The 14529-nt window shown below is 32.1% G+C and overlaps 3 protein-coding genes and 1 pseudogene across 3 annotated transcripts; 1 reads left to right on the top strand and 3 right to left on the bottom strand.

Annotated features, from left to right (window-relative positions):
- Nucleotides 1–918: 918 nt before the first annotated feature.
- On the bottom strand, nucleotides 919–3961 carry LOC126687929 (uncharacterized). The gene is made up of 4 exons (XM_050382480.1): nucleotides 3766–3961; nucleotides 1988–3166; nucleotides 1448–1900; nucleotides 919–1361 (listed from the first exon to the last, which is right to left on the bottom strand). Exons 1-4 carry the CDS (start codon nucleotides 3959–3961, stop codon nucleotides 919–921), a joined length of 2271 nt encoding a protein of 756 aa, XP_050238437.1.
- A 1529-nt stretch (nucleotides 3962–5490) lies between these two features.
- Nucleotides 5491–8136, top strand: LOC126654061 (fructokinase-1-like; annotated as a pseudogene).
- A 397-nt stretch (nucleotides 8137–8533) lies between these two features.
- On the bottom strand, nucleotides 8534–9652 carry LOC126654062 (desiccation protectant protein Lea14 homolog). The gene is made up of 2 exons (XM_050348104.2): nucleotides 9375–9652; nucleotides 8534–8863 (listed from the first exon to the last, which is right to left on the bottom strand). The coding sequence occupies exons 1-2, from the start codon at nucleotides 9575–9577 to the stop codon at nucleotides 8614–8616; spliced, it is 453 nt and encodes a 150-aa protein (XP_050204061.1). The 5' UTR covers nucleotides 9578–9652; the 3' UTR covers nucleotides 8534–8613.
- Nucleotides 9653–10337: 685 nt separating this feature from the next.
- On the bottom strand, nucleotides 10338–12280 carry LOC126686245 (late embryogenesis abundant protein Lea14-A-like). The gene is made up of 2 exons (XM_050380288.2): nucleotides 12051–12280; nucleotides 10338–10695 (listed from the first exon to the last, which is right to left on the bottom strand). Exons 1-2 carry the CDS (start codon nucleotides 12224–12226, stop codon nucleotides 10446–10448), a joined length of 426 nt encoding a protein of 141 aa, XP_050236245.1. The 5' UTR covers nucleotides 12227–12280; the 3' UTR covers nucleotides 10338–10445.
- Nucleotides 12281–14529: the final 2249 nt, after the last annotated feature.

A 14529-nucleotide genomic window follows, 5' to 3' on the forward strand; every position in this document is an offset into this window, starting at 1 on the left:
TAAAAATCATTTTATTTACCCTTTTTAAGCTATTTTTAAGCTTTAAAACTATTAAAAATCGAAACCCAACTAATTAAATTAACACCCGAATAAATTAACATTTTTAATCCACAAAAATTTAACTTTAAAGCATATATAAATCTCAACATATAGATCAGCCCAGAAATTTAAATAAATAATTTAATTTTCACGGAAAAATTATTTTAAAACCGAAACCCACATAAATAACAACCAAAACTAGTTAATTAACCTTCAAACATCAAATTTACACCATCCTAAGCATGTTTCTAGACCTCAACCAACATCAGCAAATAAAAACTAAGATTTGAGCTTGAAATTATACCTCAAACGAACATGCAAATATAGATTAATGATCTACGCAATATTTCCGACGATTTTCGTGAAGAAAATTTTGAGAGAAAATGGAAGTATAATTTTTTGTGTTTTGATCTTAATGGTTCGGCACCCACACAATGGAGAAGATGATTGAAGAAGCTTGGGCACCAAGACTTGTCTTAGAAAATATCTAGATATTTAGTCTAATGTGCATTTATTTACAAGTTTGCCATTATGGCATTCTTGTAAATAATTCGAACTCTAGGGGCAAAATAAACTCAACTTTACCAAATATTCAAAAACATTAAATCATATCATATGGGCTGTTTTTAAAATATTTTTGGGCTTTTAAAAATATTTAAAATAATTATTTTTACGGTTTTTAGTGAAAAATCACAAAATTCACTTTTAACACGTAAAATTGCCAAAAATCACATTTAAGGCAAACACATAGCAAATCACATTTTTACCCTTATAAATTCATCACGTGAATTTATTCACTATTTCCGAGGTCCTAATCAATTAAAATTGGACTCTAGCGAAAATAAACACTAAAATTTCTACGGGGTATTACATGTACGGTCAATAAGGAACTGCATGGGACCAGGCAACTGATCGAATGGTCTCCACCATGTATACTTTTTCAGCTAAATTGTAGACAGTGGCAATATGAGTTTGAGACTTTGTTCCCCTATACTGTAGGGTGTCACCACATACTGCAGTTATATGGTACCCATTCGCGATGGCTTTTTGGTAGGTCTCACAATGCTTAAAGAAAGTGTCATTCAGCTTCAAAAAAATTGCCTCTAACATAGCCGTGACGGGAAGCCCTCGGAGGTTCTTAAACATCGCATTTACCGACTCGGCATAGTTCGTTGTCATCGCTCCATGCCGCAACCCCTTTTTATCGCCGCTCATGGACCATGCTTTTTTAGAAAGTCCGTCCAAATAGTTATACGCTGCAGTTGATTCCCTTTCTATACGTGTCATAATCTTATCGAACTTCTTCCTCTGGTACGTCCGCCCTAAACCATTTATTTTAATATATTAAACACTGAAAGTAAGTCTATTTTTGTGTCGCTAACAAATTATGAATAATCAAATAACTTACCAGCCCTTTCAGCTAACACTTTCAAATATTGACTGCCAATAGCTGTATGAAAATTGCTAATCAAATGTCGGATGCAATATTTGTGAGTGTAGTCAGAATCAGCCCATTCTGGTCTTCGCATTGTAGACATAATGCCAGGATGGCGGTCAGATATTATACACATCCTCCGCTCACGTAACACATGCGTCCGGACATTCGTCAAGAAGTACGACCAGCTTTCAGCGCTTTCTTTTTCCACTAGCGCGAACGCTACAGGCATTATGAAATTGTTTCCATCTATCACTTGCGCTGTTAACAGAACCATTTTATTTTTTCCATATAAAAATGTCCCATCAATAAAGAGAACGGGTTTGCAATAGCGGAGGCCCTCGACCATGGGCTCGTAAGTCCAAAACATCCGCTTGAACATTCTGACTGTAGGATCAACTTCACCGTCTCGCACGACAGGGTCACCTGAAAATAACCCACTCTTTTAAAGTTAGTAATTGTGATCTTATATGCTTAAAACAAAATTAAACGATCAAAATTGACTATTTGTACCTTCAGCATGCCAATATGTTCCTGGATTAGTGATGGACACGTTTTCCATGAAATAACAAATTTTTTTGAAAGAGTCGTCCCATTCTCCAAATATTTTTGCAATGGCCTTTTCCTTTGCGTACCAAGTTTTCTTATATCGAGGCCGTACTCCTAACCTTTCAAAAATCCCCGCTTGAAGCGTTTTCACCCTTATACTTCGCTGCGCTACCAATTGTAACCGAATATGCTCAGCAATCATTGCAGATCTGTAATTTCGGTGGTCTTGCGAGGCAAATTGGGGATTACATGTGTGAGGACCGTTATATTTTGTTAACGTCCAATCGCCGGCTCCTCTTTTCTTTAAGCATGTCGCCCGCAACCGCCAGTTGCAGATATCGCTATTTTTACACACCAACACTATCGTTTTGAGAGTTGTTCGACAACTCTTGTATTCCCTATTCGCCAGCATGTGATACCTAGTTGCGCAATTCTGAACTGCCAATCTTGAATTAAAAAGCATCCCCTTCGCAAACTCTTTCCCTTCTTCCCAAATCAAACATGGTCCAGAAAACAGATTCATATTCACCCGCATTTCATTGACGTTGACGTGGGTGTAGTCGTAGGGAAATTGGGAATGATATTCAGTACCTTCACCATCGTTGCAAACTGCATCAGCCGTACCCTCAACCCCCTCAGCTTCCTCTATATTCTCACCTCCACTATCATCGTCATCCTCGTCGTCCCCAGGGCCAGCCTGATAGAAGTTGCGTTCATCATCGTCAATGTCATCACTGTCATCACAAGGATCGGACTCCACTAAGTTCAGACCACTAATTGCTGCAGTAATTTCTACTGGCGTGTTGTATTCTACGTACAACTCTATTTCCCGCATGTTCGGGGTCCTCGCAGCATTACGAAGCATGTTGTACACATTCTCATCGGTTGTCATAGGATAGGCATAATAACTGACAATGTGATTTGCATCATACTGAGGTACGCGTAAGTAAATCTTCGTAATCACAGTATCATCACCTAAACCAATTGTCCTTCTAACTATGTTCTCTAACTCTAAAAAGCTCATTCGCAAACTCAGTTCAGCTATTCTTCTACAACCTAAATGATAATCTACTCCACCCGGAGTGTTCATTATTGTGCCACCCCAATAAATTAATAACGACGGCATTATCACGGTCGTCATCACTACATTTTAAAAAATAAATTAATTCACAATTTTTAACATTTAAATTATAACATTTAATTCATCTAAAAAAAATTATAATATTTAATTATAACATTTTAATATTTCAATTGTCATGCAAATTTTTTTTGTATTGTAATAATTCTAATTATCATATTTGACATTTAATTTTTTTGATTTTTTTTATAAATTAAATTCTAAATTTTAACGATATTAAATTAATGTTTAACAAATAAATAATATTTTAAATCCTAAAATTTAAACTCTATTAAATAATATTAACTTTATTTATAATAAATAAATTATAAAATTAACTTACCTCTTGTAGTCCACGCTGGCTGTATATAATATAAAATAATACTCCAATATGCAGTCGTTGAAAATCTGATAACGTCGTAATATATTGAAATTGTAGAAGAAAATAAAAAAAATTATATTTTTTCAGAATAGGGGGAGAGGGGGGATGAGAGGTTGAGCCTCTTTTTTTTCCAACTATTCGGCTGTTGGAAAAAATGAGGCTCAGCCCTCATATATATAGTGTTACCGTCCGCATAAATGTTATGCGGACGGTAACACAGACCGAGGCAGGTCAACAATTGACCTGCCTCGGTCAGGGAATTTATTCCCTGTCTCGATGCAGGGAATAAATTCCCTGAAAATGACAGTGTCGTCCGCGGAAGTATTCCGCGGACGGCACTGTCATCGCCACTTTTGCTCCACGTAGGAGCAGACGTGGAGCAAAAGCACCGTCCGCAGAAAAGATATGCGGACGGCATGCAAAAATGGGCCGTCCGCATATCTTTTCTGCGGACGGCCCATAAAAAAGGCACAAATCCGGAATTATAAATTTCCGGGGCACAAATGGGTAAATATGTTTCAAATATGGGACAAATTTGGGATAAACCCGATGTTTTGGTATGGTCTCATTCATTTTTTTATTTAATATGTAAACTGTATACTATAATATAACCATTTTACCTATTTGATTATGAGTCACTGAATGCTGACTAGCATTTTGTCTGAGCATAAGCTTGTGTTTCATCTGGTTAATGATTTTGTTTTTTTTTATAATTGGAAAATGTGGAGCGCTTGTGGGAGGATTTGAATCCACGATCCATCAGTTTGCTGCTTGACGCTTATACCATTTGAGCTATAACTTATTGGTAATGTGCTTAATGATTAATCTGTCTAAATGTGTTATTATAATATGAATATCATAACAAAAATCATAACCACCAGGCTGTCAACTTTAAGCACTCTTTGATTTTTCAATTAAGAAAACACTAATGTTACTCATATTCAGCGACGGATTCATGTAAGGTCAAAGGGGTGCATTGGCCCCCCCTGAAGTCAACATAATACTTAAAGACCACTTTAAGATTATGAATGTATAGGTATTGCAGCATTATATATATGTCCATTAACAACCTAACTTGCGCATACCATCCCATGGCAGATTTATTAATATTTTAAAATTATTAATAAAGTCATTGGTTTTTATCAAATGATATCTAAATTTCATTTTAATATATTAATAATCAGACATTCATATAATAATTAATTTTTTTAATCTTGTTAATTTTATTTGTCTTGTTATACTCCGTAAAACATTTTAGTTATATTTTGTTTGTATAATCTTTTAGATATGGAATGATTTATAAATAAATAACAAGTGTTAGAAAGACATCAATATTATTAAAATAACTTATTGCTCAAATATCATAAGGAGAAGATAACATTGGTATTTAGAAAATATATCTAACTGAGACCTAATATAATAAATTTCTCTAAATAGTAGAAATTGAAGGACGGAAAATGGTAACAACAGTAGAATATATTATTATTATTTATTAATTAGTTAATCAAGTATTCATTAATTTATAAATTGTTATAGTTGTTAAACAAACTTTTTATACGATGAAACTCATTAAATATTTATTGCGCAATTGAATGAGAGATATATAATTAAATGAATATATGACCAATTATATTAAAAATGTGTTTATAAAAATTAACAACGAAGCTACTACACAACGATTTCATGACATTAAAGATTAAACGAGAATATTATTATTTATTTACATTTATTTATTTATTTTATAATAAAAGGCAACTAGTTTTTATATGTTTTGTTTCGAAGCATATTGTATATTTATTTATTTTTAAATTTGGACTCCCCTAAACGAAATGTCTGCGTCCGTCACTGCTCATAGTCACTCCTGTTTGCGTATAAAAACACGGGTGAATATATTTTATGACAATTTCAAAATAATTGTATTGTATTTAATACATCAATTTCCAGAAATATGATTCCCGGAATCCCCATTTGAAATTTGCAGCTTCTGACAACTGGACCAGCAATACAAAAACCCTCCCACGTTTATAACGTTAGGATATTAATTTAATGATACAAAAATACCTTCTTCTTCAACTCTCTGTGTTATTTTATTTGCCAGTCTCATCATCTTCACTCAATGCATACTCTCACCATTGGCTGCTGCGGTATCCAGCAGCCTCCGTCTCAAACAGCAGTATTAACCACTGCTGCTCTACCTCTCTTGCCGTGCCAAATACGGCATCTCCCAAGGCTGGAAAATGAGGAGCATTGGTGTTAAAAATATGGATGTTGCTACATTAGGTGATCTTTGTGTTGATGTTGTTCTTAATGTTCCCGAATTACCCCCTCGCCCTCCTTTTGCTCGCCAGGCTTACGTGGAACGCCTAGCGTCTACTCCTCCTGATAAGGTTTTTTCATCACTTCAATTGTTTCGGATTCTGTTTACGGTTTTGTAAGCATTTGAGTTATTACATTGGATTCATTGGTCCCGGAAACATTTTATAAGATGCCTAAGATTGTATTGAAAGTTTGTAAGATGGCAAAATTAATAAAATATAAATTTTAAAATGGACAATGCTATAAAGAAAAAGTATACTACTATTAAATTTTCAATTAATAATTTTCAAAAATTCAAAATAATAAAGTAGGAAACTATCTGATTACATTGTTGCTAATTTTTATATCAATTACATTGTGTTCGATGGAATATTGATCCAGCAATTTGATTTGTGCTTTAATAATAATGTGAAATTTAATCTCTTCAATTATCTTCTAAATTTACAGAGTTGATTCGAACCTGTTTTTATGCTGAATGTGTTGCTGTTTTTGTAACTTGCTTTCATTTTTCTCATGCAATTTGGTTTCGTGTTATATACTTATATTACATAGAGATACTGGGAAGCTGGTGGTAACTGCAATATGGCCATAGCAGCTGCAAGATTAGGACTTCGTTGTGCCGCAATTGGTCATGTGGGTGACGAAATTTATGGAGAGTTCCTCCTTGACGTGCTTCGTGATGAGGGGATTAAAATGGTTAGAATGATGAGTGAAGATACTGATGGTACTGACAGTTCTAGTTCCTCTTACGAGACACTTCTATGCTGGGCTCTTGTAGACCCTCTGCAAAGGCATGGCTTTTGTAGGTATAATACTTCCTCCATTGAATTTCCTATGTGGTCATCCTTATGTACTATTCATTATTATGTATCAGAGGGATTGTGATTATTTTCTTATGCTTTCCAGTCGAGTTGATTATGCTAAGGAGCCTGCTTTCGGCTGGTTGAGCAAATTATCAGGAGAATTAAAGATGGCTATTAAGCAAGCAAAAGTCCTGTTCTGCGATGGTTATGTCTTTGATGAACTCTCTCCTGCTTTGATTATCTCAGCTGTAGATTATGCTGTTGAAGTCGGAACATCTGTGTTCTTCGATCCTGGGCCGCGTGGAGAGCGTCTTTGTTCTGGAACACCAGAAGAGCAAGAAGCACTTCACCATCTCTTGAAGATAAGCAGTGTTCTTCTTTTAACATCTGATGAGGTATTTTCTTAGTACATTTAACATTATCCTCAACTTACTTCAAAACGACCGTATCTTAACATTGGCTCACTATTACTTAGAAGTTAGAACATAATTTTCTGATTGAGCTAATTTTTCGAGTGCTTCCACATGTAAATTTTGCATTTCGTACGCAGTTATTTGCTTACATAACATTGTTCGTCTGTATTAACGATCTCCCAGGCCGAGACACTTACTGGCATAGGAGACCCAATATTGGCAGGGCAGGAGTTGCTTAGGAATGGATTACATACCAAATGGGTGATTGTGAAGATGGGTTCCAAGGGTTGACTTCTGGTCACTATATCAAGTTTATCTTGTGCACCTGCATTCAAGGTATTAATGCTCACATAAATGTTCTTGCAAGCTTTTTTATGCAAGAATTTTCCAACTAAATCTTTTCTCTTAAATGGTTGATATTCTGAAATGTGATCAGGTGAAGGTCATTGACACAGTGGGGTGTGGAGACAGTTTTGCAGCTGCTATCGCCTTTGGTTTCATACATAATTTGCCTTTGGTAAATACGTTAGCGGTTGCAAATGCAGTGGGTGCCGCTTCTGCCATGGGCTGCGGTGCAGGTCGAAATGTTGCAACCTTGGAGAAAGTAATAGAACTTGTGAGGGGATCAGACATTATCGAGGATAATGAATTTTGGGATGCACTATTAGTAAAAGAATTGAATGACCAGGAAATCACGTTTCTTTCTAGAATGGTCAATAATGGGAGCAACAGTCGGTTAAATCGCGTTGCATTACAAAAGGTAATTTCCGAGTTGTTGCCCAAACTTGAGTCTGCACAGCTGAAGGGCGAAGTAGTCGCTTGACATCGGCAAAAACATGTATTTTCTCAGTGAATCTGATTTTTGAAGGAGCTAGTCCATTTCCTATATTTTGCTCCGAATCTTAGTAGATCGGATCTATTGCCTCGCTTCAGGAGCTGAAACTATCACTGGTAGATCATAGATGGTTGCACCATTATTCTTTATGTTAGGCTTTTTAGTTAATAAGTTGATGTCTTAATATAAAGATTCAGAATAGGTTCTCTGATGAAAAAGCTCTTTTTTTTTTCATACCCATGTATTATTCTTCTCAAGTGGACGATTTAAATAGCTTGAGATTAAATTGAACTCTATATTTTTGATTTATTTAGCTCTATGAAATTAAATTTTTCTATTTTAATACCAAGTTTTTTTGATTGTTAAGGTCTGATTTCATTTATCAGACTCCGCCACTGACTTGGACAGTTGACTGAAACTCAGGTATGAAATTTACATGGAAGTTTCAGTACAAGAATGATAGCAAACTGAAGTCCAAGTTGTTTAGCAGCAACAACAAAACATATTCACTGCATCCACTGACCCCTGCACTTACAGTAATTTAGGCTCACCAACTACAGTATTAAATTAAATTAAATTATAGAACATCTAATGTTACACATGCCTTTATAATAATTCTTTTAAGTAAATTTTATTCAAAAACATGCCTTTATAAGGTGAATTTTATTCAAAACTGAAAATGTAATGTTACACATCACCGCTAGTTTGTAAGAACTTGATTTAGTTAGAAAAAGTCCTTGAGGCTGGGAAGCTTGACTTCCCCTTTGCTGGAAAGAGGAATGGTGAATTCACCGATGACAGGAAGATCGATAGTTAGACGCAACTCCAACTCGTAATCGATGTCCCAGTCTCTAGTTATGTCCTTCGCCAAGCTCACCAGTATACTATGTGCCACCCCAACCGGCACAGTCAGAAACGTCGTGTCGTTTGCCTTCAGTGATCCCGGATCTGCCATTTTCCCTGTTGCTATCTCTCTGTTTCACATCACATAAATCCCATCAACAAACTTACACAAAAGTTACTTACTACTTATGTTTGATTCGATTTTATTCTGAAGTTCATTTCATTTGATATAATCATTGATCATAAATTTAAAGAATTTGTAGATAAACCAGATACAACTATAGAAGATTGCATGAAAAGTTTGTAAGATGAACAAAATTGACAAAATATAAATTTTAAGGTGGGTAGTGCTATAAATTTTAAGATGGAAAAACTATAATAAGGTGGTCAATTGCCAGCATAACCTAAGAAGTACAAAAACTTTAAGAAAGTTGCGTGTCCGGTTTCCGAAACATTTCGGCAACCGGAAAGAATCTTGATCAATCTAATCAAAATCTAGATTTCAAATATATACTTAAATAAAGAGCAGCTGATCCACTCAATTACACTTACTCAATTTACTAGATATAATCTGATTTAATCAATAATCATAACAAACCCTAACAATATATATTTAGAAGTAAATAGACCAAATAGAATTACCTGCCATCGCTCTTGAGAGTGTAGGAAATCTCGCAAATAGGCAAGGGATGACCATAAGGATTGGTAACGGTGATCTTAGCGTCATAGTCTACGCGATCACGGTGGATGCCACCCAGATCCACATCGGTGACACAAGCCTCCGGTTTCTTTATGTTGGCTACTTTCTCCGCCACAAAATTCTTGGCTTTGTCAAGCAAATCCATTTCAATTGCAAAACAAGAGAATTACAGACAGATGCTTATATTCAGGGCAGTGTGAGAATTCCCAATGATGTGAGATTTTTCGTGTATATCCCGTGTCAGAAGATCCGTGTCCTTTTTTGGTTTATACTATGGAATAATTTTCTCTTTTGCTTTTCTTTATCAATCTTAAAAGGAAAAACGGTCAATTATGCCCTTAATATTTGTCTATATGATCAAGTAAATCACTAACTTCTGAAAAAGTTCAAACATGCCCCTAATATTTTAAAAAATGAACAACCTTTATCTCGATTTTGATACATAAATGAGACGTTGGAACCTGATTGTCAAAATTAGGGGATTTGATTATTTATTTTTTAAAACATTAGGGGCATATTTAAATCTTTTTGGACGTTTAGAGCTTACTTGATCCTTGAGTTAAGTTTTAGGAGAATAAATAATCATTTTACCTTGTAAAAATAATTGTATAAACCATTTCTTTTTACTTGATTCTTTACATACCTATATTGCTAGTTATATAAATTTTATAATTTTGTAGTTCACCGGTACATGTTATTTAACCGTATTATTAATCATCCATTTAAAGTAAAATTAATTAATTTTTAAATATATCTATTCGCGAGAAAATAATCAACACCCAAAATTTTAAATTTACACGAGTCATGTTTGGTTCTGATATTTCCATCTCAGCTTATTGGTCTAACCTTTTGGGCCGTTGTTAACAACACTGTTTCACAAATTAGCTTAGAATTGATAAACATAATTAGCATACAAAAAGAAATAAATTTCATTAATAAAAGAGTGCATATATATCATTAGTATATAATGACATTTAATTATTGAAATACAAGAGATGATTTTCATTTTTCAGCTAGAGAAGATCTTTGAAAGTGGGAAGCTTGATCTGGCCTTTCCGGTTGAGAGGAATGGTGAAACCACCGACGAGAGGGAGATCAATAGTTAAGCCCAATTCCAAGTCATAGTCTATGTCCCAGTCCTTACCAACGTCCTTCACCAAGCTCACTATCACATCATGCGGCACCGCAAATGGTATTGTCAGAATTGTTGTGTCGTTTGCTTTTAGTGATCCTGGATCTTCCAACTTCCCCGATATGATCACCCTGTCGCACAAAATATGTAAAATTACGATCTCTGTTTCATTTTTTTAAATACTATAGCCATCCAATTTATTTACGTAATTAAAAATCTTCAACCTTTATTTCTAGAGGTGGGGCGGTCGCTCTTTTCCGTTTTCAAAATGTTAGAGATGGATAAGTACCGGATAATTATTTTAATGAAGATTGATTTTTTTTATAAAAAAAATTAACCAAACAACATGCCATTTGATCCTAAAAACTAAATGACAATCAAAGAACATGTCATTTGGTCTAAAATAATATACCTTTTAATTTAAAATAAATAAATAAAATTCAATATATTGGTCGGTCTAAAAAATGGCCAAACAATGTATCATTTAATTAAAAAAATTCCATTTGAATATTTGGTTCCGCTAATGTTTATATCATATGTAAGATATGACATAAATAGCGTATATTTTAATTTTAATTTTTAATATAATAAATCTTTTTTTAAGTGGAATCAAAATTAAATTTAATTTTAATTTTTTATTTAATTTTTTAGATTGTTTGAATCATAGATATTGAATTTGTCGCTTTCTGAATTTTAGCCATCTCTATTTGCTTATAATACACGTGTTATGTTACTTTTATAAAAGATAAATGATAAAAAAAATTATAACACATCTGGTCCCGTTCAAATATTGGATGCTAAAAATTTAGTAAGAATGCTTCATAAATCTGTATTATCCACTATCTAATTTAAAATATTTTATAATTTTTAATTTATTAAAAAAATATGTTTTTATTTTTTTACTCTCAATTATTAATGTTCCGACTTTTTTGATAGAATCTATAAAAATAAATAAAAGTACATGAGTTGATATAAACTAAGTTTGAGTGGTACACTTAACCTACTTTAACAAGAAAAAATAGTAACATGATCCTAATGCAGAAACAATGAAACTACTAACAAATAACAAATGGAGAAAGAATAGATTCTCACTCTTTAAACTTGTAATTTGGATCAAAGAATTTACTTTCAATTATTATAATCAATTAAATTTCTAAACTCTCCAAAATTAGATCAAATAACTTTTTATTTGTATACAACTAGAGTACACTACACAATATATATATGTCAAAAAGAGTTAGCTGATTTAATTTTAACATGTGATTATCGAATTACATAAGCATAGTTAGAGATCGAGTCAGGCGTTAATCTTTTACTATGTCATGAAGTTGTATAAAAGATTTATTTTTATCATGTGATTATCAGTAGACCACGACCATATGCAAGCTAACATAGTAAATATTTTACATTTATATATATAAACAATTTAATTTATTTGACTTATATAACTACATCAGCTTCAAACAGATAAATAAGTTGAAATTACCTGCCATCACTTTTGAGAGAAAACGGAACATCAACAATGGGTAACGGATGGAAGTATGGATTAAAAACAGAGACCGTAATCTTATATTGTACACGATCACGGTGCACGCTCACAAGATCCAGATCCGTCACCTTTGCTTCCGGCTTCTTCACGAACTTCCCCAATATCATACCCATTTTACTTGCACACACACAGAAAATAATTAAAGAGAGAAGTATATAAGAAAAATAGCTGCTAATGGACTGATTTTATAGCAAAGTTAGCTTATAAAGTTGGAAGGTTCGTATTAATTATATAATTCAACTTGTTTCTAGATCTGTGCCATTTTTATATATAATTATATTATTTTTATTTAACTTGTTGAGCTTCAAGTTTAATACAAGACATGTGATTACTTTCTTATTATATGGTTTTTTCATTTTTAAATTGTCTTGCCAGATCATTGATCCCATCTAAATGGACGTGATTATTTATTGATTTAGTACTAAACAAACATGTGATTGAATTTGTACACCCGTTTTAGTACTAATCTCCAGTCTCCAGGTCAAATTGTGGCAGCTTATAAACTTTATATAAGTTATAAAATTTGTTATAAAAAGAGAACTTTAATTTGATCGGAGATTATAATTTTAATTGCACAAATTGAGATGTATTCTTGTTTTATTTTAACTTTCAAATGTTTTTAATTTATGACTAAATGCAGTCAATGATGAAAGTGTTGCTTCTATAGCCCAAATCTCAAATGACAAGGACACCAAATAAGCTTGTAAAAATGATAAAAGTTTTCGTTTCCCTTTTTTATTTGTCTACTCCAAATTAAATTAAAATTAAATATTAATCAATAATATAGATATCATTCTGCTTTTTAATTAAAAATGAGAAGGGTGGGTATTAGTAAGACTTACTTTCTATAATCCATAATATTATCCTTTAAATAAAATTAATTTTTTATATTTGTTTTTTTTAAATATCAAAATACTTTTTAAAAAATGAATCTTTATCAACAAATAATTTAATGAGACACAATAAATGATCAAACATAAAAATAATAATAAAATATGAATAATTTGATAAAAATATATAAATCGAGATATATTATATCCTCTGTCCCGTTTAAAAGATTTCATATTCTATTTTTGGATGTCCTTTTTTAAAAGTCTCATCTTTATTTAATCATTTCAAATAAAATTTATAAAAAATTCCACTATTAATAGGAAAAAAATATGAAAAAACATGAAAAGACAGAGATAATAAATATTTTTTTAATTTGTGTGTAAAAGCAAATGAGACTTTTAAAATGAGACATAGAGTATTATTTTAATGTATGTGTAGTAGCTTTAGCGAAAAATATCATATACCGAAAAACATAATATCCATACTAAATAGATGTAACCAGAGGCGAAATCAAAACTCTAATTCAAAATGATCAATTTTGTTGGGTTCGTCTATTTAAAAAAATTAAACAATAGTTAATATGGTGTAGTGTTGGTTACAAGTACCGTAGGGGCAATTTGGAACTTGCCACAGAATCTATAATCTTTTTTTTTAAGTTCCGGCGAAAAGGGTCGACCGACCCTCCTCGATTCCCCTTGGATCTGTCCCTGGATGTAACCTTTTATGGTGATTGTGTGAATGCATAATTTAATTTGAATTCACTTCCAACCACTAAACTTTTTTTTACATAATTAATTCAATCTTACAAATAATGTTGTATTATATTTTAATTTAATTTGGAGTTAGATAATTTAAAGTTAAATGAAAAACAAATAATCTGAATCTCACTCGAATCATATGTCGTAGTAATTTGAAAGTAAATGAATCTCATATGATGAACTTTTATTTTATTTTTGTATCCTTTTTTGTAATGGAAAATTCAATTTACAAAGAAGAATTTTGTATAAAAAAACTCAAGTTGTCATTAAGTTGTTAAGGGCTCAACCTATTCTAAAAATTTTGAATTTTTTCTCTATTTTATTTTTATGCATTTTTTTATTTAGCCCTTATACTTTTAAAAATAGTTTTATAAAATCTTTCTTTTTTTACTTAGTTTTTATATATTCAAAAATAATTTTACCTGGTTACGCGTGTATACCACATTTCCACACTTTTATTAATAAAAGGATTTTATTAAATTATTTTCGAAAATAGAAATACCAACTAAAAATAACTCTTAATGATAAAATAAAAAATACAATAACCATATGATAAATTTCTCTATTTAAAGTAGTAGTTATAATCATTTACAGTGTAATGTAAATATACACTTATTTAAAAGCCTGATAATGTTAAAAAGTCACTTTTTCAATTTTTTTTATAAATTTGTTCAAAAAATTTAAAGTTTGCAAAACTATCTAATCTAATAACTTTTTTATAATACTATCAAAAAAATTCAGTCAGTTTAGCTGTATCAATCATCCACCCAATTACAACTATTTTTATATTTTATGTATATTTTGAATTTTTTTTATTTTTTACTCAT

The sequence above is a fragment of the Mercurialis annua genome, linkage group LG6 (genome assembly GCF_937616625.2).
Source record: "Mercurialis annua linkage group LG6, ddMerAnnu1.2, whole genome shotgun sequence".
Classification (NCBI taxonomy): domain Eukaryota; kingdom Viridiplantae; phylum Streptophyta; class Magnoliopsida; order Malpighiales; family Euphorbiaceae; genus Mercurialis; species Mercurialis annua.